The 26,610-nt window shown below is 46.0% G+C and overlaps 1 protein-coding gene across 1 annotated transcript; it reads right to left on the reverse strand.

Moving 5' to 3' along the window:
* Positions 1-1,507: 1,507 nt before the first annotated feature.
* On the reverse strand, positions 1,508-26,503 carry MMP9 (matrix metallopeptidase 9). The gene is made up of 13 exons (XM_075347524.1): positions 26,255-26,503; positions 25,817-26,049; positions 24,515-24,663; positions 23,221-23,349; positions 15,963-16,136; positions 15,049-15,222; positions 14,712-14,885; positions 13,288-13,443; positions 12,464-12,683; positions 12,221-12,354; positions 10,747-10,897; positions 2,588-2,691; positions 1,508-1,993 (listed from the first exon to the last, which is right to left on the reverse strand). The coding sequence occupies exons 1-13, from the start codon at positions 26,387-26,389 to the stop codon at positions 1,884-1,886; spliced, it is 2,043 nt and encodes a 680-aa protein (XP_075203639.1). The 5' UTR covers positions 26,390-26,503; the 3' UTR covers positions 1,508-1,883.
* Between the last annotated feature and the right edge of the window lie 107 nt (positions 26,504-26,610).

A 26,610-nucleotide genomic window follows, 5' to 3' on the forward strand; every position in this document is an offset into this window, starting at 1 on the left:
TAATGTCCCCATCCTAGCCCCTTCCTGTAATAGTGTCCCCTCCATCCTGGTCCTTTCCTTTAATAATGTCCCTTATCCTAGCCCCTTTGTGTAATAATGTCAGCCATCCTGGTCCTTTCTTATAATAATGTCCCCATCCTCCTGGCCAGTACCTGTAATAATGACCTCCATCCTGAGCCCTTCCTGTAATATTATCCTACATCCTGGCCCCATCCTGTAATAATGTCACCATCCTGGCCCCTTCCTGTAATAATGTCCTCTGTACTGGCCACTTACTGTAATCATGTCCTGCCATCATGGGCTCTTTCTGTATTAATGTTGGCCCCTTCCAGTAATTATATCCTCAATGCTGTACTCTTTCTGGTAATAATGTTCCCCATCCTAGTATCATCATGTAATAATTTCCCCCATCATGGTACCATCCTGTAATAGTGTCCTGGCCCCTTCCTGTAATCATGTCCCCCATCCTGGCGCCTTCCTGTTATATTTCCTCCATCTTATCCCCCTCCTGTAATCATGTTCATCATCATTGGCCCCTTCCTTTAATATCCCTCACATCATGGGCTACTGCCTGTAATGATGTCCCCCGTCCTGGACACTTTCTACAATAATGTTCTCCATCCTGGGTCACTTTCTAGCATAATGTCCCTTTCCTGGGCCCCTTTCTATAATAATGTCCTCCATCGTGGCCTCTTAATTTAATAATGTCCTGCATTCTGGCCCCTTTCTATAATAATGTCCTCCATCCTGAGCCCCATCCAGCAATAATGTTACCAGTTCTGAATATTTCAACAAATTTTAAAAAAAAATAAACAATTCTTCCCCCACTTCTAAATCATGAAATCATGTGGTGTCCTCTTTCATGGCCAACAGCTGACTTCGGTAGAGCATGACTTCACTTCCATGCGCCGCCAGTGACAGGCTCGCTGATGTCAGCTGCCGGACTACGATTGCAGTGCAGGGAGCTGACGGGTCTCTGTGTTGTGATACTTTTCAGCTGAATGTGTGCTCTCAGATAAGCAGCTGAAATATGCGTTGGCGCTGGCCCTTGCACAGGCCCGATTGCAGAAGCACCCTCTGCCACTGTGATCAATAAGCCCCTGGCTACACAGTGATATTAATGGTTTGGGTGGGATAAAGTTGCAAACAGGTTAATGTAGTTGTCTCTTTTCTTTTAGTACTTGTTTGACTAGTAAAGGGGTGCTGATGGTACCAGCTGACTTCAGAGGTGCTAAATGTAAACAGACTCCATTGAATATAATGACCTCCATTGTGATTAGAATATAGACATTTTGCTTTCTTTCTAAGCTCATTTTTTCATGGGGGTGGGGTTGAGAGTGGGTAAAAGAACAAGTCAGCTGGCCACCAGGGATTTCCACACAGGACAATCCTTTTATGATGATTTCTGTTTCACGTGTCGGCTCTTTTGCAGATTAGGATCATTCCCTGCTGCCTCCAGAAAATACAGCTTCCATATGCTAAGAAATAAGGACGCACAGGTCAAGAAAGAACAGTATTTATTAGAAAAGAAAATATATTATAGAAATCTCTGAAAGGTCACCTTGTCTCGTTTCACTACTGCCACAACTCATCATCTGTCACACAGTTCTCGGAAAGCCTGCGCCAGGCAGGCATAGACACACACACATACACACACACCCCAAGGGGGGATTAAACATGGAGACCATGTTTACAGTGCCTGAACATTTACAGTTCTCTTTTAAGAGCACATCTGCCGTGAAGAATAGGCGGGTTTTCAGGTTCACATATAAAAAACAAAGGTTTCCCGTTCGCATCTACGTCTTCTGATCAACCGGCTGTTTAACCCTTTCCTAACTGCCCATCCAACTCTTCGTAAACCATTCTGCACCCTCACTGCGTCTTCAATTTTCTGGACAGTGCAGTAAGTCGTATTTCACGTATCCAACTTTTTCCACTTGCTTGCGCCACGTCATACGCCAAAAGAAGAAATCCTGGCAGAAGTAGTATTTACCTGCAAGAAGGTATTAAACTTTATATGAGTATCCTAAGAAAATAGTGTGACAATAGTAATAACATACTACATCATCAATAGGTCTTATATTGATGGGCTGGTGTATTGTCCCTGAATTTTACTGTCTTTATCCCAGATGTAACATTGTAAGAATTTTGCGCTGTTGTTCACTTTTAGGGTGGCTAAGTATCTCATCCAGAATTTAGACAGTTAATTATATATTCATTATTTAGTTCTCGATATAGTAACAACATATTTCGCAGAGATGTACAATAATTGTCACCACTTATTTTAGTCCCCGTCCCCAAAGCTTCTCACAATCTACTTTCCCTATTTTAGAGTCAATTACATAGAAAGCCAATTGACCTCTAGATTAGGTGACGACTGGAACACAGTTCCATTTAGCAAAGTTGAATTGATCAGTTCTTTTGCCTGGAAGGGAAGGGAGTCCTCTAAGGACAGGAGAGCTGATACAGAGTAGGTTGTGTCACTTTTTTGCAACCCAGCCCATTATCGGCACCGTAGCATCAAGCAAAATAGACATTAAAGTATACAAATATATTCTGGGATAAGAGATATCGCTATGAACATTACCTTGGTACACAAAGACATCATGAGAATCAGTAGGAACCCCAGCAAAATCTTCATCCGTATTTCGAGGATATCCCTTATCGACAGTTTGTGACTTAACATCTAGTCTATTAAACAAAATGAAATTGCCATTTATATATGTATTAATTACTGATGGTTATTAAAACCTCATTTATATTATTTATGTGAGGCAAATCCCGGGATATGAAGATGAATTATGACTTCCAGTCATAATCGCTCATCACTCCCTGGCAGTGCCCCCCTCCCTTCTTGTCCTCAATGTCCAGCACCTGTGAAGGTGTCACATCCCATGGCCATCTCCTATGATATGGAAATTAGGTGATGTGGGAACAATGGACACAGGATGACTCCCTGCCGTGACCCTGTGGTAGGAGCTGCTATCTAATTAGCAAGCTTGGAAGTATCCAGACAGAACGACTCCAGTAAAAAATGGTTCATATCTCGCAAGCCATATTTCCGATAAATATGGCAACCATAAAAATGGTGTCTCCGCATGCGGACGATGCTGGCACACCCTTTTTATGGGAGCGGGAGCTTGGGAAATACCCCAGGCGTGATATCAGCCAATGGGGAACTAGTAGACAAGTCATGAAACCTCTCGTTCTGTAGCTAAATTCATAGCTGTCACAATGAGAGCGTCGGCGTCCGCCTACGACGCTCCCAGGCAAAGTTATGGCCCATATTCCATGTTGTGGATTTTGTCCATAACTCCAGCCAGGGGTGGAGCAGTGCTCCCTCTGAGGTCACTAAGGTAGGAGGGGACCTGGATTTGCCCAGGTTGATAACCCTACTTCGGCCATTTTCCAGCGTTCTTTCGCTGGGGGTCACGTGCAGGAAACATCTGTGGGAGTTCCTAGAAACCTGGTCTACAGCGCCCCCCTGTGGCCAGACGCACAAGGTAACTGATTGAATTGCATACCTGTTTGTAAACCATGCTTTATCTGTAACTGTACTCTGACCTATGTATATTCTGTAGATTCCCTATTGTATATATTGTAGTTTCTAGTGTGCTTTAGGCCGATTAAATTATATAATTAATCTTGGGCTGTTCTGTTATCTCGATCTTGAATCCCACGTCTGTGTGTTCGGCTAATAGTTACCGTGAAGCGGTTGGTGGCAGCGAGTTGTGCCAAGGATTATTGTGGGGAGGCCAGTGAGATTCGGGGAGGTTTTATATATTCCGCCCGCGGAGGTCGGGGGAATATATACCCTACTCTCACTGGGGACCCTTCAATAATCGGCATAAGTAGTATAGCGGCCTCCTTGCTTATTGTCGGGCAATTCCATAATTGGCCTGACTATAAGAGGGGCGCTAGAGAGCGCGTCACGTGCTCTGTCTGTCGGTCGGGAGGTATAAAGGAGGGGTGACCCCCACTTGTTACCCCCCGATTGTGACGTACTGGTAGCCAGCGCGGGGGATTTCTGAGTGACCCCCCCCGGTGGTTTGTGACATATTGGTGGCATAGCGGTGGGATCGAGATAATAGTGTGTGTGAGTGTGAGACCCATACTCCCAGACACTAAAGACTGCCTGCAGCAGCTGTGGCTGCTGGGGTCTTCAGACTAGCTCAACACTAGAGTGTCAGAGTGCAGATACTGTAAGGTGTGTGGAGGCATCAGGTGTCAGTTCTGTGTCAGTGACCAAAAGTCTGCAAGAATGGCTGATGGCACCAGGAGCAGAGCTATGCAACTGGCCAATGCTAAAGCAGGAGCCGAAGAGAGGGAGGACGGTGCTGTGGACAGTAATGAGGAGGTTGCCCACGAGTCCTCCAGGAGCTCGACGCCAGAAAACAGCTCTGCAGAGGACATTGCACAACCTGGCACTGCTGGACAAGAGGAGGAGCAGCTCACCCAAGGGTCCTCAACGAGCCAGATGCCAGCCCTCCGCTCTGCAATGGACAGTGAATCACCTGGCTCTGCAGCGTGCCGCAGATCACCACTTGCCAATCCCTCCGGCCTGAGAGGTGCAGAGGCCCTCCTTCAAGCTGCCTTGGCCAGGCTTATGGCTGGAGACCGGGATACCTACGAGATACTCATGGCCGAGCGTGGGCGACAGGCAGCGCGTGACGCTGAGGCTGCGGAGCGGCAAGCAGCGCGTGACGCTGAGGCTGCGGAACGGCAAGCAGCGCGTGAGGCTGCGGAGCGGCAGGCAGCGCGTGAAGAGCGAGAGCGACAGGCAGACCGTGACTACCAGCTGCAGCTAGCTCAGCTCCGGCCCTCATCAGCCACACGTGACCTTCAAGACACCAAACTTCCAAAGGTCCGTGTTGAGGACTTCCCAGTGCTGGAGAAGGATGGAGACTTGGACTCTTTCTTGACTGCTTTTGAACGGACTTGCTTGCAGCACCATCTGGACAAGGACCAGTGGGCCAAATACCTGACCCCCCGTTTAAGGGGTAAGGCCCTGGAAATCCTTGGGGACTTGCCTGCTGAGGCAGATCAGGGCTACGACACCATCAAGCGGGCCCTGATCCAACAGTACAACCTCACTCCAGAGTCCTACCGCAAGAAGTTCCGGAGCCTACAGAAGGGACCAAAGGACTCCTGGGCTGACCACAGGCGGGCACTTGCCCGAGCTGCCGACCACTGGACCCAAGGCCTGCAGCTTTCCACCGGACCGGAGATCCTGGACTTGTTCATCACGGAGCAACTCTTGTGGAACTGCCCTGAGGATCTCCGCCAGTTCATCCGAGACCAGAAGCCAAAGGGGTCCACGGCTACAGCTGCCCTGGCCGATGACTACACCAACAATCGGGCTCCTGAGGCCAGGAGAGCAGCCACCAGCAGCACCTGGAGAGGGGGTAAGATGAACTCTGCGACTGCCCCACCTGCCCCTAGACTGCAGGGGGTGTCCCCCTCAACTCCCCTCTCCAGGCCCGTGGCAGAACCAAGACGGTGCCACCAGTGCAACTTACCTGGACACTTCAAGGCCATGTGCCCTCAGCGTCCCAAGGCCCCGGCTCCGTCCCCGTCCCAAGGGCCGCCCAAGGTGTATTGTGTGGGTGGGGGTGGTGGTAGGTCCCTGGACAGCTTCCAACCTGTCACCGTCGGCCGGTCTGTGACCATGGGACTGCGAGACAGCGCCTCGGAGGTGACTCTGGTGCGGCCTGAGATGGTGTCCCCCCAAGACTTGATCCCTGGAAAAACCCTCGCTGTCTCCGGGATTGGAGGCATTGACCCGGCGCTGCCTGTTGCTGACATTTATGTGGACTGGGGCGCAGGGCGAGGGGTGAGGGAGGTGGGGGTAACTGATCGGATCCCCGCAAACGTGCTACTTGGGACAGATTTGGGGCAGATAACCTCCCAGTTTGGGCCCCAACCAAGGGCTGAACCTTCAGCCAGTACTGACATGCCTCCGGACAATGTTAATGTGTTATCTATGAATGATGTAAGGGAGGAGGGAGTGAACTCTGATATTTCTGCTTGCATAGACACCATAGACACACACACAGCTGCAGCTGTGACAGGGGAGGGGGTCAGAGAAAGGTGTGACAATGCCTCTACAAGTAATCAGCCTGTGAGCTGGGATCCGTTGCCCTCTGCAGGGATAAGCAGAGAGCAGGGTGCTGCAGGGGGAGGACCAGTGTGTGGGGTGGGGGCTACCACAGCAAATGTGGGGTCCCCAGAGATTTCACAGCGGGGTTCTGTTGCTGCAGGAGGGGAACAGGCAGGTGAGATTGGGGCCGGTCCAGGAGCGGAAGTGCTCCCAGGTAAGATCTCGGTGCATGGTTCCCCCACAACCGGGGTGTCAGGAAGCCAGGTAGGTCTGCCTGAACCGGCGACTTGGTCAGGAACGGAGGAGGAGCAGGCACGACCCACGGTCGCAGCGGCTGTGGCCGCTGTCACCCGCAGTGGGAGTGCTGGAAGCCAAGGGGCCTCCCAGAGGTCCGATAGCTCTTCCCCTTCTGACCCAGTGGCAGCCGAGTCAGGTGGAGGCCAGGACACAGGTCCCGGGGTACTGACCGAAGATGTGACAGTCTCGTCGATTCTGGCCACATCTAGTCAGGGGTTTCAGGCAGCGTTAGAAGCTGACGACAGCCTGAAAGCTCTTAAGGAGCAGGCGGCACAGCCTCCCTCGGACTCGGACCCGGAGCGAGTGGTCTGGGACCAAGGACGGCTGTACCGGGCCACGGTCCAGCAGGGTTCACCGGAGGCGTGGCCCAGGGACCGACAGTTGGTGGTACCCTATCCGTTCCGGACGGAGTTGTTGCGGATCGCACATGAGATTCCGATGGCCGGACACCTAGGGATCGCTAAGACCAAGGCCAGGTTAAACCAGCATTTCTACTGGCCAAAAATGGGGGCCGATGTGGCTGCCTACTGCCGTTCGTGTGAAACCTGTCAGAGAGTGGGGAAGGCGGGGCCACACCCCAAAGCCCCACTGGTATCTCTGCCAATCATCGATGAGCCTTTCAGGAGGGTGGCTGTGGATCTGGTCGGCCCGCTTGCCATCCCCAGCAGCTCCGGGAAACGCTTCATACTGACGGTAGTGGACTATGCCACCCGGTACCCGGAAGCAGTGGCCTTGTCGTCCATTCGGGCTGACAAGGTGGCCACCGCATTGCTGGAGATTTTCTCCCGAGTGGGTTTTCCCCAGGAAATGCTCACTGACCGGGGGACCCAATTCATGTCCCAGCTGATGGAGGCCCTCTGTAAGCAAGTCCAGGTGCGACATCTGGTGGCCAGCCCGTACCATCCACAGACTAATGGCCTGTGCGAGCGGTTCAATGGCACCTTAAAGCAGATGCTTAAGATGTTGGTCGACTCCCACGGGCGTGACTGGGAGCGGTATCTCCCACACCTGTTATTTGCTTACCGGGAGGTTCCACAGGCCTCAACAGGATTCTCACCGTTTGAGCTCCTGTACGGGCGACGTGTGCGGGGCCCCCTGGCTCTGGTGAAAGAGGCTTGGGAAGGGGATTTGGCCACCCCTGGAGTGTCGGTTATCGAGTATGTCATGCGCTTCCGGGACAAAATGCAGGCCTTGACGCAACTGGTACACGACAATATGGCTCAAGCCCAGGCCGATCAGAAGCGTTGGTACGACCAGAACGCTTGTGAGAGGACCTACCAAGTGGGTCAAAAGGTGTGGGTACTGGTCCCCGTACCACAGGACAAGCTTCAGGCAGCCTGGGAAGGCCCATACCTCGTGTACCAGCCGCTCAACCCTGTGACGTACCTGGTCACCCTGGACCCTGCCTGTGGAAGGCGGAAGCCCTTCCATGTGAACATGATGAAGGCACATCATGAGCGGGAGGCATGTGCGCTCCCCGTGTGCAACCTGCCCGAGGAGGGAGAAGCGGAAACCCTCTTGGATATGCTAGCCCAGGTTAGGGCAGGCGGATCCATGGAGGATGTGGAGGTTGGCCACCAGCTCTTGGAGGACCAACGGTCCCAGCTGTGGGCCACCCTCCTCCCCTTCCGGGGGTTGTTTACCAACCAGCCCGGAAGGACTGACTTGGCTGTCCATCACGTGGACACTGGGGATCATCCCCCGATCCGGCGTTCAGCATATCGGGTCTCCCTGGAGGTGCAGCAACACATGCGCCAGGAGATTGACGAGATGCTGAAGCTGGGGGTGATCCAGGCATCCAACAGCGCTTGGGCCTCGCCTGTAGTCCTCGTCCCTAAGAAGGACCGAACCACTCGGTTCTGCGTGGACTACAGGGGGCTCAATGCTGTCACGGTCGCCGATGCGTACCCAATGCCACGCATCGATGACCTGCTCGATCAGTTGGCCGGGGCTCAGTACCTGACCATCATGGACCTGAGCCGGGGATATTGGCAGATCCCCCTGACTCGCAAGGCCAGGGAACGCTCTGCCTTTATTACCCCATTTGGACTATACGAGTCCACGGTGATGCCATTCGGGATGAGGAATGCCCCTGCCACTTTCCAGCGGATGGTCAACACCCTGCTCAAGGGACTTGAAGGGTACGCGGCCGCGTACCTGGATGACATTGCCGTCTTCAGTCCCACCTGGGAGGACCACCTAGAGCATCTAGCACAGGTGCTCAGGCGGATCCACCGGGCAGGTTTGACCATCAAGCCGGGAAAGTGTCAGCTGGCCATGAGCGAGGTCCAGTACCTCGGTCACCGGGTAGGCGGGAGAACACTGAAGCCCGAGCCTGAGAAAGTGGAGGCCATCGCATCCTGGCCCACCCCCAGGACCAAGAAGCAGGTGATGTCCTTCTTAGGGACCGCCGGGTACTATAGGAGGTTTGTTCCACGCTATAGTAGCCTGGCAAAGCCCTTGACGGACCTCACCAAGAAGAAGCTGCCCTCTGCAGTCGATTGGACAATGGACTGCGAGACAGCCTTCCAGGCCCTAAAGGACGCCCTGTCCAGCCCGCCCGTGCTACAGGCAGCCGACTTCACGCGGCCGTTTGTAGTACAGACCGACGCCAGTGACTTCGGCCTCGGTGCGGTGCTCAGCCAGGTGGACTCTGCGAGCCAAGAGCACCCAGTCTTGTACCTGAGCAGGAAGCTGTTACCAAGGGAAGTGGCCTATTCCACGATGGAGAAGGAGTGCCTGCCATAGTGTGGGCCCTGCAGCGTCTGCAACCCTATCTATACGGGCGCCACTTCATCGTGGAGACGGACCACAATCCCCTCAGCTGGTTGCACACCGTCTCTGGGACGAATGGGCGATTGTTGCGATGGAGCCTTGCGCTCCAGCAATACAACTTCACCATTCGCCACAAAAGGGGCCGTGACCACGGTAACGCAGACGGGCTGTCCCGACAAGGAGAGGTCGCGGACGGGCGCACGGGGGAACACCGGAGTGTGCTGCCCCCTAGCGCCCTCAAAAGGGGGGAGGTGTGAGGCAAATCCCGGGATATGAAGATGAATTATGACTTCCAGTCATAATCGCTCATCACTCCCTGGCAGTGCCCCCCTCCCTTCTTGTCCTCAATGTCCAGCACCTGTGAAGGTGTCACATCCCATGGCCATCTCCTATGATATGGAAATTAGGTGATGTGGGAACAATGGACACAGGATGACTCCCTGCCGTGACCCTGTGGTAGGAGCTGCTATCTAATTAGCAAGCTTGGAAGTATCCAGACAGAACGACTCCAGTAAAAAATGGTTCATATCTCGCAAGCCATATTTCCGATAAATATGGCAACCATAAAAATGGTGTCTCCGCATGCGGACGATGCTGGCACACCCTTTTTATGGGAGCGGGAGCTTGGGAAATACCCCAGGCGTGATATCAGCCAATGGGGAACTAGTAGACAAGTCATGAAACCTCTCGTTCTGTAGCTAAATTCATAGCTGTCACAATGAGAGCGTCGGCGTCCGCCTACGACGCTCCCAGGCAAAGTTATGGCCCATATTCCATGTTGTGGATTTTGTCCATAACTCCAGCCAGGGGTGGAGCAGTGCTCCCTCTGAGGTCACTAAGGTAGGAGGGGACCTGGATTTGCCCAGGTTGATAACCCTACTTCGGCCATTTTCCAGCGTTCTTTCGCTGGGGGTCACGTGCAGGAAACATCTGTGGGAGTTCCTAGAAACCTGGTCTACAGCGCCCCCCTGTGGCCAGACGCACAAGGTAACTGATTGAATTGCATACCTGTTTGTAAACCATGCTTTATCTGTAACTGTACTCTGACCTATGTATATTCTGTAGATTCCCTATTGTATATATTGTAGTTTCTAGTGTGCTTTAGGCCGATTAAATTATATAATTAATCTTGGGCTGTTCTGTTATCTCGATCTTGAATCCCACGTCTGTGTGTTCGGCTAATAGTTACCGTGAAGCGGTTGGTGGCAGCGAGTTGTGCCAAGGATTATTGTGGGGAGGCCAGTGAGATTCGGGGAGGTTTTATATATTCCGCCCGCGGAGGTCGGGGGAATATATACCCTACTCTCACTGGGGACCCTTCAATAATCAGCATAAGTAGTATAGCGGCCTCCTTGCTTATTGTCGGGCAATTCCATAATTGGCCTGACTATAAGAGGGGCGCTAGAGAGCGCGTCACGTGCTCTGTCTGTCGGTCGGGAGGTATAAAGGAGGGGTGACCCCCACTTGTTACCCCCCGATTGTGACGTACTGGTAGCCAGCGCGGGGGATTTCTGAGTGACCCCCCCCCCGGTGGTTTGTGACAATTTATATTAACATTTTTCATGAAAACATACCTCCAGTATTTTTCACCATTGAATAATAAGACCTTTCCATTATCCCTTGTAATAGCACCTAAGATTTTATCCAAATTCTTGTCAAATCCCAGTTTGTCAATGCTTCGTGGTCCCAGAACAGTGCTTCCGGTATACTGCCAGAATTTTCGGCCTGAAAAAAGATTGATTTTATGTGTCATGTTATCATTCGCAGTGCTAGACCAAGTACCGTATATCTGTATCAATAGAACACAAGAATTTGTTTTTTCAGCATTGATGCGTAAGAAGGACCAATGGCTTACATCCTGTATTTAATAAGAACATGTCAAGTCTCCTTATGTGTTTGGATCCCCCCATGATATAACAATTCTTTTTTTGTTATAACTTTGTGTTACTCTCCTGTTATAACTCCTAGAAATATGACAAATTGAAAACTGGGTGTTATGCTTTGACGGTGTGTCCCTATACACTCTGATGTTGACGAATAAATGCTGAAAGTATTAGGTTTTTTAGGGACACACCCCTTTGACAAGAGGAATAGCAATGCCCAGGTGTCAATTTATTCAACATTTCTAGAAAAAAATTTTTATTCTTAAAGGTGTCCAGTGCTGTTCTTCTCTGAGTGACGTCACCGCAAGTGAGACTAGCCGGCTCACTCTATGCTCTATGTGTGACCCGAAAGTCTCTTTAACAATATAAATCTATAGAGATTTATTCTGACGCTTCATAGGCTTACTTTGTAAAAGTCACTGCCAGGTCACGCTGTGCTTTGAGTCTCTGAAGAGTCATGACGTCATTCAAAAAAAGAAAATGGCACTGGACACCGCAGAGAGTGACAGTAGGTGAGTATATTAATACACACACTACATTACAAGCACATTTAATGAATAAAAAACTTAATGAGAGTGTTTCTTTAATCAGATGGGTAAGAAATGGTGACAGGACTAGTGATAAACGATCACTACCATGCTCCGGTGCACGGTGCATACAGTTGTATGCATGGATGGGCGCAACTCGGGTGCCCATCCGAGCATCCAATTGCTCTTAACAAGTACCGAACACCTGAGCATGGTAGTGCTCGCATATTACTAGACAGGACATGTTTAAATAACACTTATTGGATAGGGATGGAACTTCAAGTTATGCCTCTGGGAATGCAAATTTAAGTACGAAAGCAATGATGTGTTATGGCTAGGACCAAATGTTTGACCTGGCCAGCTATTGTCTTCTGATATGTTGCATCTTGTATGACACTGACTGGTGAGTTTGAACTTTCCTACTAGGATCAAAGCTCATATTATTCCAACACATTTGGGTTCTTGATATTCTGTTCTTTATATCTTATCCAAAAATAATTCTTTTCTTACATTGTAAAGTTTTAACATGTTGAAGCTTGAAGGTTATAGCATCTACAATAAGTATGTTCTATAGTCTGACTGAACGTTTCACACAAAGACCATCAAATTATTTATTTAAGTGATCACTTATCCCTCACCTGAGAAAAAGAAGATCTTTTTGCTTTGGGGATCCTGGAATACAGTGTCAATATTGGAGGGCAGAGCAGGCCAAGTTTCTGATATTGGTGTAGAAGACGTAGGAGGACCACTTGCAGGTAATTTCCAGTACACTCTGAAACAAACGTTGAAGGATCTCGTCAACAAAGCAAGAAATATGACTACATATTGTCTCGGAATCTTCTCCTCCTTCTAAAGTGCAACTGTTACTGTGTTCCTCTTACCCATCCTTAAAGAAATGAAGGACTCCTTGTATTTCTGCAATGGCATCAAAAACTTTCACTTTACATGGGTTTTGTGTAGGCTCAACAGGGATGTCGGGATCCACAGTGGTGGTGGAAGTGGTGATAGTGGTGGTGGTGGTGACAGGACTTGAAGGAGTAGTCGTTGGTTTTGGTTTTTTGGTGGGTTTAGGTGGAGTGGGCTGTGGACCAGATCCAGCTCCTAAAAAAGTAGACAAGAATTAATCAAGCAGTGCCGGCTGTCATACTATCCGCAATATGCCTGGTAATTAATCACTATGACTTGTTCTGCTGGGTTGCAATATATCATTGAAGTATACATGGTGACAGTAAAGAACACATTGTTTTTTTCTTCTTTTGTCCTTATTTTTAATTACTACGTTACTTTAAAGGACCATTAACAAATGAAACGACCAATGTTTCATAGGAAACTCCAAGAAAAATATTTCCGTATCCTGCTTCCTTAATATTTTATTCATCACTAACATTATGTAGAAGAGATATGTGTGCTTTATATAGAACTGCTCTGTTTGTACATATGTAATCAAGAGTTTCCAAGTAATAACCCTAATTCCTCCATCTCTCACCATTGCTACAAAGTGCCAGTCATTGCTGTTCCCGTTATAATCAATCCACATTTACAGGTTGCCCGGCAACAGCACAGTTGCCAGCGAAGATGATTTACGTATGAGGAGAGAAGCAGATCTGGTTGTTTTTAATTATCATGAGTAGCATGCCAATTGGCTGTGACCTGAACTATGGCAAATACCAAATAAATATTAATTTTATAACATTGATGTACGTACCATACAGATACTGTATCCCATTAATGTCATCAGAATGGAGCTCGAAGTCTTTCACATATTTGTACATAGGGTACATGAGTGCATCTTGGACACTGCTGTGCTCCAGTCCTAATGCATGACCAAACTCATGAGCTGCCACCAAAAACAGACTGTATCCTGTGGAGAAACAACAAATGTGTGATGGAAATGTGCACGACTGAACACAGACAAGTCATCTGAAATCAGTTCACATTTTAGGATGCAACAGATCCATCATGCTGGAACTAAACCTGTCATCCATGTGTTAGTCTACAAAGCATATGTACACAGGAAGGAAGCACAAGCTTACATAGGATTTGGAGCTCAAAAATTAAAGGGGTTGTCCATGTCTAGGGAAAGGGGTTTTTTCTAACTTAAATTCATGCATTTGGGCCTAAAAATTATTTTTGATGTTTGATTTCATTCAAAATTCTTCCCCGTTTGGCTTCTACAGGAACTTTGTTTCCTTGCACATTCAATTTTTGATGTGATCTGTGGTCCTAAATCAGAAAAGAAGGGGTTTCCCAGCCAAAAAAATATTTGTTTTCAAAATAATACTCACCCTCACCCCATTCCAATGCATACTTGATCCACGCTGCTGTTTTCTCTTTGGTCCAATGTTGACACAATGGATAGCCTGCTCATGCAATCATCATTTGTGGCATTGCCTTCCCAAGTCCTAAATCCTTGGTTTAGTTCTCACATCCCTTCTACAGTGATGAGACCTATTACTGGAGGAGTCTAGCATAGGGTCATATGGTCCATGAAGTAGAGAGACTAATCTAGGCTTTCCTTCGCTATCTGTTACGGAGCAACATCGGAAAGTGGTATGGACACGTTTGGCAAGACGAAGTTTCAAATATTCTTGTTATGAAGGAAATAGTGTTTCTTCAACATTATGGCCCCGATTCATCAAATCAATTTTGCCACCAGAATTATGTTGTAAATAGCTTTGAAAAGTTGCAAAATGTTTGGAGAACTCAGAGCTGCACAAAAAGTTTGTGACTGAAAACTGTTCAGGACTATTTTTCCCAGCGCCGCCAAAATGTACAGAACTGGGGTAGAACGGCAGGGCAGGGGTGTGATGCTACAGGTGACCTAATTAATGACAAGCTGTGGCATACTTACTCCAGTCCCGAACTGAAGTAAGATTTCTAGCATGGTACACGAAAGCACATTCCACTTAGTGAATTAGGAGCATCTGACGTATGGCGGGCGCCTCCTCTTCACGAATTAGGAGTGTATGACTACATGAAGTCCCCTAAGCAAGACTGATGAGAAAAATGCCAGGCTTGATGAATTGGGGCCCTTGTCTTCTCTTGTATAGCTGAGGAATATTATTGGCTGGGAGACCTTAACTATAACCACCAAAAAGAGAGTGAAAGAATGTCATATATGTACTATACCTTGGTCTGGGCAGAATCCCCATTTCCTGTCCTGGTCATAGCTGGAGGTTGTTGCACACCATAACTTCTTATCTTCGCGCCCTTCACTTGTACATTGCCGATATGTCTTGCCCAGGAATGTAAATGGGAACACGCAGGGGTCACCTTGAGCATTTCCACCAATTACCGAAGTGTCTGTAGGAAAGTTGTTCTAATCAGAAGTGTTCTCCATTGAAGACTTATATGTTCTACTATGTCATACCAACATATATCCCAAAAATATCCACATTGATTTTATAAGTTTAGTAAGCCTCCGGTGAAGCCTTATATACTACAAGACACCCACAGAAGAACTTACCTCTGTTAGGACAGAATCCAAATTTGCCATCAGTATCATAGTTGGCTGTGGTACTACACCAGCGATATCCATCTGAACGTCCTTCCTTTGTACAGGAAGAATAAGACTCGCCATCAAAAATAAAAGGGAATACACAGGGCTCATCACCACCATTCCCACCATAAGTGAACAGCACTGCAGGGAAAGCAAAAAGAGACACATTATACATTTTCTGGTATTGATGCCCAATGGAGTATGTTTTTTTTTTATCCTGATGATCTAGGTGTGTTAATCGGGGGGGGTCTTTAAGAAAGGTAAGGGGTCCCTGGGACATCTTTTCTCTTTATAAGTGGAATTATTTATTTTATTTTTTTTACTCTCTTATATAGCACCATTAGTTCCACAGAATACAGAGGTCACCATCACTGTCCCCATTGGGACTCACAATCTATGTTCCCTATCAGTATGTCTTTGGAGTGTGAGAGTAAACCGGAGAACCCGGAGGAAACAAACGAAATAAGTAGACGCTAAGATAAGCCATTCATATTTAAGTCTTGGAAAACCCCTCTATCACAGATACACTATAGTATTGGATGAAAAATCATGACAGATATGGCTAATTTTAGACCTTGAATTGGAAGAAGGACCTTAAGTGTATGCTAGTGTTAAATAAAATATATATCAGGTTATGTGCTATGTATAACCAAATCATAAAAGGCTATTAAACTTGAAACCAACTTGATTAATTATTTAACAGCATCTCGCAGCATTGTATGTGATAGTTCCCACTTCCTTGGAGACTGTGCAATTTATGATGTTTTATTTACTATGGTTATACAACTGAGTCTGAGTTTAGTAGACTACATCATTGAGAGCAGTTATTTATAAGACACTTTGTCATGTTGTATCTTTGCCTATAGAGTTGTTATACTCACACTCGCTAGGGCAGAAACCAAACTTTTTGTCTTCATCAAAGTTGGGGGTTGTGCTACACCAGATATGTCCATCAGATCGCCCAGCGCCTGTGCAAGAGGTGTATGTCTGACCGTCAAAGACGAAAGGGAAATGACACAGAGCTCCATCAGCGTTACCAAATCGAGTCTTCACCACTGGAAGTGAACAAATAAGACACAAATGAAAAATAGAGAAAACTTTACATTTTCTAGTAAATGACTTTATTGAAACATAGTCTCCAATTCGGCATTTGCATTTTGTAAGTCACTTTTCTCTTTTTGTCTTGTTCTATTCATCTCTGTTCTTTGCAACAAATTCTTCAAAATAGCTTCTGAAGTTCGCACAAAGTGAAAAATTGCCTATACTTTTGTCTTTGATTACTGTTTAGGGCAAAAAGTTGCAGGTTTTGCTAAATGGACCCAAAATTATGTCAAAATAGCTGTCATATCTAAAATTATAAAGGGGAAAACAGGGAAAATGCACCAAATTTTGAGACAAAAAACCTGCAATTGAAGAATCAAACAAAAACATCTGGAAAACCAAATCTTTGCCCACTATGGCGAAATGGTAATCATAAGAAAAAAACAGGCAAAAACATATAACATAGACTTTAAAAAGGGATGAAATAAAAATATTAGGAGTAAATAAACAAAAAACTGTAAAACATCATAAACTAGACAAAAATAACCGAGAATTAAATAATGCATCGGAACCACAGATTTTGGAAGTGAGCTTATGTAAATTCTTCATGACCTATACCTACCGGTACATCATAGCGTGTGTCGCTGCCTTTGATGCAGGCTCACACACTTAGCCAGCACCTTTCCTGGCATATGTCACTGATCTGATTAGCCAATGTGTGCCTCTAACAGCAGCGGGCAGATCATAGAGCCGCCCAGGGCCAGATTAAGGTTGGTGGGGGCCCCTGGGCAGAAAATCTGGTGGGGGCCCCATAACGTTAACATTTTTAGCCATAACAGTAGAGCACGAACTGTAGCATTTAGATATAAATCCACTGAGCATGGATCGTATCCTGTTCTGCCACATTCAGATTTACACTTATACACAGAAAATAAAGTTACTCACATTTTTTTATTGATCCCAATGTTAAGACAGCCAAGTAATAGTAAAAATACAGAAAGGGAAACTTCTCACTGGCAGCAATGGTTGCTGAAAATCACAATGTGCTCTCTATTGTATTGTCTCCGGAGTAGTACATAGCAGCTGATGTCTGTACACGGTATGCCATACACAGCATCAGAGGTGGATCTAGGTTTTCCTGTCCATGGAGTAGGAGTTCAGTTTGGCGCTCCCTTCTATACACGGCTTATGCGGTTTGAGTAGTTGTCATGTGACCACTCATACGCCATTTTCACACGTGCCGATGAGCTGCTCTTCCTAATTCTCTCAATGTTCAGTGAAATACTACAGCCCATAAAGAGAAGCAGGAAGAGAAGCTAATTGTGACTCAAAGTACTAAAATGACCTGCAAGTGGTCATGTGATCACTTCTAAAATTAGCAAGCAGAGCTGAATCCTTACATTGAGTATATTACAGATTGTTGGATTGGGCATGCTACGGGGCTTACTTTTATTATTAAAGGGGTTGTCCAGCTCAACAAGGAAAATTTGTAGTTATATGACTGCAGACTTCTGAATTCTCACAGCTTGCGGACTGCACACTGTCATGATTTTCCCGTGCCATGAGCAAGTAGTCATGGGACTGCAAGTATGCGATTTGCTTACTTCCGGCCACATTCAAATTAGACGTCTGCAGCCTCACTCAATAGTTACATGCCCTCAAGCTCTCACTGCTGGCATCGGAGAGTCCTGACAGTGTGCAGTGTGCAGTGTGCACACTGAGGATTCAAAAGTCTGCAGTCACATAGAAACTTTCATCACAAACCTGGACAACCCCTTTAATGCTACTAACATAATGTAGAAACCCTTGCGGTCATGTAATTTTACAAATCATGGCTTGCTACATGTGTACAGGATCAGAATCAGTAAAATGTACATAAATACACTGTGTGCAGAATTATTAGACAAATGAGTATTTTGCTCACATGATACTTTTATACATGTTGTCCTACTCCAAGCTGTATATTCTGAGAGTCAACTACCAATTAAGTAAATCAGGTGAGGTGCATCTCTGTAATGAGGAGGGGTGCAGTGTAATGACATCAACACCCTATATAAGGGGTGCTTAATTATTAGGCAACTTCTTTTTCCTTTGGCAGAATGGGTCAAAAGAGAGATGTGACGGGCTCTGAAAAGTCCAAAATTGTGCAATGTCTTGCAGAGGGATGCAGCAGTCTTGAAATTGCCAAACTTTTGAAGCATGATCACCGAACAATCAAGCGTTTCATGGCAAATAGCCAACAGGGTCGCAAGAAGTGTGTTGGGCAAAAAAGGCGCAAAATAACTGCCCATAAACTGAGAAAAATCAAGCATGAAGCTGCCAAGATGTCATTTGCCACCAGTTTGGACATATTTCAGAGCTGCAACATTACTAGAGTATCAAAAAGCACAAGGTGTGCCATACTCAGGGACATGGCCAAGGTAAGGAAGGCGGAAAACCACCACCTCTGACCAAGAAACATAAGATAAAACCTCAAGACTGGGCCAAGAAATATCTGAAGACTGATTTTTCAAAGGTTTTATGGACTGATGAAATGAGAGTGACTCTTGATGGGCAGATGGATGGGCTGAGGCTGGATCAGTAAAGGGCAGAGAGCTCCACTCCGACTCAGACGCCAGCAAGGTGGAGGTGGGCACTGGTATGGGCTGGGATCAGCAAAGATCAACTTGTGGGACCTTTTCTGGTTGAGGATGGAGTGAAGCTCAACTCCCAGACCTACTGCCAGTTTCTGGAAGACAACTTCTTCAAGCAGTGGTACAGGAAGAAGTCGGTATCGTTCAAGAAAAACATGATTTTCATGCAGGACAATGCTCCATCACATTAATCCAACTACTCCACAGCGTGGCTGGCCAGTAAAGGTCTAAAAGATGAAAAAATAATGACATGGCCCCCTTGTTCACCTGATCTGAACCCCATAGAGAACCTGTGGTCCCGCATAAAATGTGAGATCTACAGGAAGGGAAAACAGTCCACCTCTGGGAGCAGTGTCTGGAGGCTGCGGTGGCTGCTGCACACAATGTGGATCGTAAACAGATCAAGCACTGACAGAATCTATGGATGGTGGCTGCTGAGTGTCATCAGAAAGAAAGGGGGCGATATTGGGCACTCATTTTTTGGGGTTTTGTTTTTGCATGTCAGAAATGTTTATTTCTAAATTTTGTGCAGTTATATTGGTTTACCTGGTGAAAATAAACAAGTGAGATGGGAATATATTTGCTTTTTATTAAGTTGCCTAATAATTCTGCACAGTAATAGTTACCTGCACAGACAGATATCCTCCTAAGATAGCCAAATCTAAAAAAAACCCACTCCAACTTCCAAAAATATTAAGATTTGATATTTATGAGTCTTTTGGGCTAATTGAGAACATAGTTGTTGATCAATAATAAAAAAAATCCTCTAAAATACAAAATGCCTAATAATTCTGCACACGGTGTACAGCACCAGAACCAAAAGCAATACCAAAATACATCACTAGCACCCTCATCAGTAAACGAATATATCACCAGAACCACCAATACATGAATACAGTACCAAATTTACTACAACAATATATTGTAATGTCACATCCCCATATACATTTGTATCACATGAATTAACAACTCCCAGTATGTCCTTAACAATTGTGAGAAAATGCTGGGAGTTGTTATCAGTATTTATCAGACTTTGAACCATACAGGAACCACAGTCCTGATGAGAAGCTTTGAGTATCACACACATACAGTTACATCCAGGTACCTTGTAGGTGACATCTTCCCTGATCGGAGTCATCTTATTCTTTCTTCTCCATCTTGTCCAGACGTCATGATGACTTTTCACTTCCACAGCTCCTCTCTGCAGACCTCCCGGGCCTTCTGCAGCTCCTCTCTGCAGACCTCCCGGGTTTTCCGCAGCACATCTCGACATTATGCCCTTAAAATAAATAGCAGAATGATTATAATGCTCCTAAATATAAATATATGACCTACGCTGTGCGCCTGAATAAATAATTGCCCCTCACTGTGCTCCCTGCACAAAATGACCCACACAATGTCATTCTTATGGTACATGGCCTCTTCTTTCAGTACTGGGCCCCCTCTTCACACCGTCCTCTACATTGTGTACCCACTATACTGTACTTCCAAATGTCTATACTGTGCCCCCTCCTCACACTCCTCCTCCTGAGCTGTGCCCTCACAATGTCACCCATGCTATCCCCTGTCTATACTGCCCTCACCCTCAGTACCAAAATCACTATAGTGCACCTCAGTCTCACATTCCCCCTCTTCAGCATACTGTGCCCTCCATACTGTGCCCTCACACTGCCCACCATGCCGCCCCTTCTCTATACTGCCTACCTGCTTCACTATACAGTCACTATACCGCACCTCAGTCTCACATTCCCCCTCCTCAGCATACTGTGCCCTCCATACTGTGTCCTCACACTGGCCACCATGCCGCCCCTTCTCTATACTGCCTACCTCCTTCACTATACAGTCACTATACCGCACCTCAGTCTCACATTCCCCCTCCTCAGCATACTGTGCCCTCCATACTGTGTCCTCACACTGGCCACCATGCTGCCCCTTCTCTATACTGCTTATGTTCCCCACTAACCAGGCTCTATACTATGCCCCTCACACTTTTCTCCACCAATACTCTCCACTTACAATTTTCTCCCACCATACTGCTGCCTCACACTTTTTAATGGTGCCCCCCTGATTGCCGTGCAGGGGAACATATGCCGCATGCCCCCCAAAGGTACGCCCCTGTACAGTGTACAGGAGAATACATGACTGTTACACAATATACTGTGATACAGACACCAGATGTTATACAATATACACATTATTATATACCATCTGATGTGTGTACACAGTGTATCACACTACTCTCTCTGTACGCTGGATGTGGTATACCATGTGCACAGATATACAATCCCCTGCACTGATCACACCTGGACCTACAGGACCTCACATATTCTATATGTATTATGGGCCATATAGTGTAATGTGTGCTGCAGGCTCAGATGTGATCAGTGCAGGATCTGTGTGTAGTGATGTCTGTGCTGGAGATCAGTGTGAGTTATTGCAGGGGAGGGATGAGGCCGATGACCCGGCACTGACAGCCCGACCTGATCTGCAGCAGCTCACACTCCTGCAATAAGTCACACTGATAGCAGAGTGGCCGCTGACACTATGGAACCGGTCTGGAGTTATCAGCGGCGTCCTGCTCCCTCCTCACTGCAGTCTCCTGCCCGGCCGGCACCATGATTAATGACCTCATACTTACCGGGATAAACTGAGACCTCCGGTCCTCCCACAAGCTCCTCTACGGCAGGAAGAAACAGCAGCGCGGTGACGTCATCCTGGCACACGCAGCCCACACAGCGTGCAGTGGGCGTGTCTGCAGTACAGTAATGGCCGGGATTGAAATACCTTAAAGGTACAGTGCGGTCTTGAACCACTGCGACATTAATAAAATGGCGGACACACAGATGGTGGTGGGGGCCCCCTTAGAGGCTTTTGTGGTGGGGGCCCCTGGGCTGAAGCCCCGTCTGCCCCGCCTATAATCCGGCCCTGGAGCCGCCCACCGCTGTTAACTAGTTAAGTCCGCAGTCAATCTCTGACAGAGGAATTTGATGAGTGCCGGCGGCACTGCTTCCATCCTCAGTCCCGTGATGTGATCACAGGGTGCCGATGGGTTATAATGACAGAGCATGGCAGAGCACCGGAGATCAGCATTTCTGCTATACAGAGCGGTGCTGAAGCATCACTTTGTACAGCACAAATGAATGATCAGACTATATCACTTTCAAGTGCCCTAAGGGGACTAGTAAATCAATACAAAGTTAAAATAACAAGTTTCAAAAAATAAATAAGTTCAAATCATCCCCCCTTTTGCTCCATTGAAAATAAAACAATAAAAAAACACACATATTTGGCATAGCCGAGTTCAGGAATGCCCAATCTATCAAGATGTAAAATAAATTATTCTGATTGGAAAATAGAGTAATGGAAAAAAAAATTCAAAACACCAGAAATATGTTATTTTACCTGCCACAACATTGCAATAAAATACAATAGGAGGCAATCAAAACATCACAAATACCCAAAAATGGTATTTGCAGAAAACGTCAACTCAGGATGCAAAAAAAAATAAGCCATCACTACTGAGCTCCAGATCCTGAAAAATTAGAACATTATGGTTCTCTGAAAATGGCTACAAAAGTTACTTATTTTTACAAATTTCTAGGTTTTTTTTCACCAATTAAATAAAATATCTATACATGTTTGGTATCTACAAGCTCATACTGATCTGGAGACTCATATTGTCAGGTCAGTTTTACCATATAGTAATCATGGTAAATAAAAATAAAAAAACAATTGTGGAATTGCACTTTTTTGGCAATTTTACCACATTTGGAATTATTGTTTTGTAGTACAATATGTGGCAGAATGAATAGCATCATTCAAAAGTACAACTTGTCCCGCAAAAAACAAGACCTCATATGTCTATATTGAAAAGTTAAAAAAAATGATGGCTCTAAGAAGAAGGAGAGGAACAAACAAAAATGAAAAACGTTAAATATCCAGGTGGTGAAGGGGTTAAAAGGAAGTTTAACTTAGCCTATAAAGATTAGTTATCTAATAAGTTGAGGAACTCTTGCACAGTCTGTAGGTTAATTCACTGAAACGTGAAAGTGAAGGAAACCTAACATGGACTAAATGTGCAGAAACTCCAACATGGTCTACAAAGAGAAATCCTCATTTGCACTGTGTTAGTGATCGCACTCCGGCTTTGTCAATTATTTTTCAGTGAAAAGTTTCAAAAAGTAAATAGCTGATATCCATTATATAAGGAAAGTAATTATTCGTGCTAACGAACTGTGTTAATTGAAAAATGCCTTAAGTCAAAGTAGCTGTTTCCAGCATCCTTCTTCTGTTTCTAGTTAAGCATCTAAGAAAACGGCAAACACAGTTATCGAATCACGGCATCACTGGATATAATTAATTTTAATGTAATAATTCACAGCTAGTACGTATAAAAGGTTAATTTTACTGATTTTGTGTCCTAACATAACTGTCATTACATAACCCTATTTTTCATAGTGCTTACCCACGCCAGTTCCGAGAGTCCAGTTCTCATCATCATCAAAGTGAGCATCACCTTGCACACCTTCTCCAGGGGGGTATGCATGGGCCAAGAGACCATCCTTCCCATCAAAAGGATATGGATCTCCATGATCTTTAAAACAGATAATCATTCATTATCTATGGTGTCAAAATTTAGGATAATCGGTTTATAATAAACGCTTTGCTCTACCAGCTTAGAACACTAGTATTCTTGTTCTTGGTTGTCTCTCTGTCATTTAGCATAGACATCTTAAAGGGGATCTACATTTCTATAAAACTGATGACCTCAATATCAGATATACATCTATTTTATAAAATCGGAAAGTCTCCATAAACATAGACAATTTAACATACCCTTGTCTCTTCAAATAAAGGAAGAATAAAGTATAAATTAAACCAAATTAGGTAAGTTTTAGTCTGTACAGATTGCTGAACAACATCAAATTGCATACTGCTCTATGGATCTGTAGGCGCCATGATGCATTGCTAGGTCTAGAGACACCATAATAATCTTGCATTGATCTATAGTTGGGGTTACTTTCCCTTTACGCATTCAAAGATTTAGTTTACTGACGTATCTCTGCATTTAAATACTATGACCAGGGCAGAGCTGCCTATTGACACATCTTTGTCATTCATCACCTGAGGACTGTCGACTGCATGTCGCCCCCCAGTTATGCCCAATGTTACATTCGAATTATGTGTGTTACTGTCCCTGTTATTAAAGGGAATTTGCCACCAGATTTTTCCACCTAAGCTGAAAGCATCATAAGAAGACTGATTGCAGCAATGTGTCAACTATTGGGGTGCTTGCTGTAGTTTTGATAAAATGACTGTTTTATCATCAGTGACTTTTAGGATTGCTACTTCCAATAGGTGGCGCTGGAGTGTGTCTCCTTTCCTGGAGAGACAATTTGTTTTATCAACAGGAGATTATCACTAGAGAACTAGTAAACCAGCTACTTTTAAGTCCGCCATATTCATGAGCTCTGTATAACCACACCCCACCACTTATTGGTAGCTTCCAATCAGAAGTGGGGGCGGGGTTATACAAAGCTTAGTATTTAGAGAACTGGTAGAACTGCAGCCACTAAAACAGTGGATTCATGAAAACTGTAGCAAGCAGCCCAGTAAGTGATAAACTATTGGAATCATGATCTCTACCCCTACATCATGCCGCTCTCAGACGGGGGAGCAAAAACCTGGTGACAGATTCCTGTATTTGATTATTAGAATATGGCTTGTTGTATAGGACATAATTCACTTTAATCACTTACTGTCAGAGCCAAACAAGATGTTAATGTCAGGTTCACCATTGTAGATTCGGGTAAATGTTAGTGGTGTTACATCGCTCCAGACTTTGAAGGCTCGAGCAAAGGCATCATCGGTCACTTCAGGGTCAAGGTCGGGAGAGTAGTTCAGTATCCTACAATGAAAACATGGCATTAGAATCCGGAACATCAAGTGTTTTAGTCATGTTATATACATACATTTCAACAGAATATCCTTGGTGTAGTAATGTATGGAAGAAAAACGGAAAATATCCATTGTCGGTATAACCCAAGGCCATGCAGACAATGATATAAAATGTTACAGTTTAAATAATGTATGGAATTATTTTTACTAGTAGCAGCTAATTTTATAAGGGTATGTTTGTCTATAGAGTTATGGAGTGTTCCTAGTTGCAACCAGCAGAATTATAAATGCAGCTCTGAAGTATAATAATGCTTTAAGACACGATAAGTAAGGTGGTCTCAAATAAGTTGACTGCTCTGTGAATGACCTTAAAGGCTACTTTACACACTGCGATATCGGTCCCGATATCGCTAGTGTGCGTACCCGCCCCCATCTGTTGCGCGACACGGGCATATCGCTGCCCGTGGCGCACAACATCGCCCAGAGCCGTCACACATACTTACCTGTCCGGCGACGTCGCTGTGACCGGCGAACCGCCTCCTTTCTAAGGGGGCGGTCCGTGCGGCGTCACAGCGACGTCACTGAACCGCCGCCCAATCGCAGCGGAGGGGCGGAGATGAGCGGGACGTAACATCCCGCCCACCTCCTTCCTTCCGCATAGCGGCCGGGAGGCAGGTAGGGAGACGTTCCTCGCTCCTGCGGCGTCACACGCAGCGATGTGTGATGCCGCAGGAACGAGGAACAACCTCGTTACTGCTGAAGTAACGATAATTGGGAATGGACCCCCGTGTCGCCGATTAGCGATTTTTCACTGTTTTGCAACGATGCAAAATCGCTAATCGATGTCACACGCAACGGCATCGCTAATGCGGCCGGATGTGCGTCACGAATTCCGTGACCCCAACGACTCCGCATTAGCGATGTCATAGCGTGTAAAGCCCGCTTAAGGCCCTGTCACACACAGAGATAAATCTTTGGCAGATCTGTGGTTGCAGTGAAATTGTGGACAATCAGTGCCAGGTTTGTGGCTGTGTACAAATGGAACAATATGTCCATGATTTCACTGCAACCACAGATCTGCCAAAGATTTGTCTCTGTGTGTGACGGGGCCTTTAGGTGTCAGAATCACCAATACGTCACTAAGAATAATAGGGGTTACTTACTTATATGTGATATCATTATGGTCCCACTTTAAATCTCCTTCGAATGTCTGAAACTTGCCCACATCTGGTACACCACAACGGGGGCTATTTATGGCCTTTAACGTTTCCGCATTAAGCTCCCCAGTTTCCTTAAGTCCCAGTTTCTCCTGCATTCTGGTGAGTGACCTCTTCAGGGACACTTGGGTTTCTCTTCCATGTTCCAGGGGCAAGTAACCATAACGCACTAGGTATTTCTGAGAAGAAAATGGCATATATGGCTATGTAAGCAAGATGATTATAGGTACAGATACATCGTATATCAAGGATGATTAATAAAGTGGAGCCATTAATTAAGTAGGTGGACATATATTATTGATGACATCAATGATGGTAAACATCAGGGCAATAAAGTAAAAAAAGGCAATGGAAAGTGCAGAAAAAACACTAAGAATATCTTACCTCTGCTGCCTCCAGGTCACTTAAGTTGCTCCGTATGTCTGATGGGAATATTACAGATACGGGTTTCTGCTGGGATGTTGGAGCAGAATGACTCCAGGCACACAAGGTGCCAAGTAGGACCAGCAGTGTTAGCATTCTCGGGGTGACAAGCAGCTCCTTCTCTTTCCTTGTCTCCTGTCTGCATTCTCCTGTTTATCTCAACTATATATACACCTTAACGGCTGAATCACGAAAACCTCAGACCACAAGATTGTAACACATGGTATGTAAGGGGAGGGGGAGCTGTGTGTCACACTTGTACACCAGCAAGAAAGAAGGGGAGGGGGTGTAAGTGTGTCACACAGATTAAAAATAAA

The sequence above is a fragment of the Anomaloglossus baeobatrachus genome, chromosome 5 (genome assembly GCF_048569485.1).
Source record: "Anomaloglossus baeobatrachus isolate aAnoBae1 chromosome 5, aAnoBae1.hap1, whole genome shotgun sequence".
NCBI classification, from domain to species: Eukaryota; Metazoa; Chordata; class Amphibia; order Anura; family Aromobatidae; genus Anomaloglossus; species Anomaloglossus baeobatrachus.

Coding starts and splice junctions, on each gene's coding strand:
- MMP9 (XM_075347524.1), bottom strand. CDS start 26,389: ATGCTAACACTGCTGGTCCTACTTGGCACCTTGTGTGCCTGGAGTCAT. Junction 23,350..24,514: donor CATCTTGTTTGGCTCTGACA/GTAAGTGATTAA, acceptor TCTGTTTTAAAG/ATCATGGAGATCCATATCCT. Junction 12,355..12,463: donor CTTCATTTCTTTAAGGATGG/GTAAGAGGAACA, acceptor CGTTTGTTTCAG/AGTGTACTGGAAATTACCTG.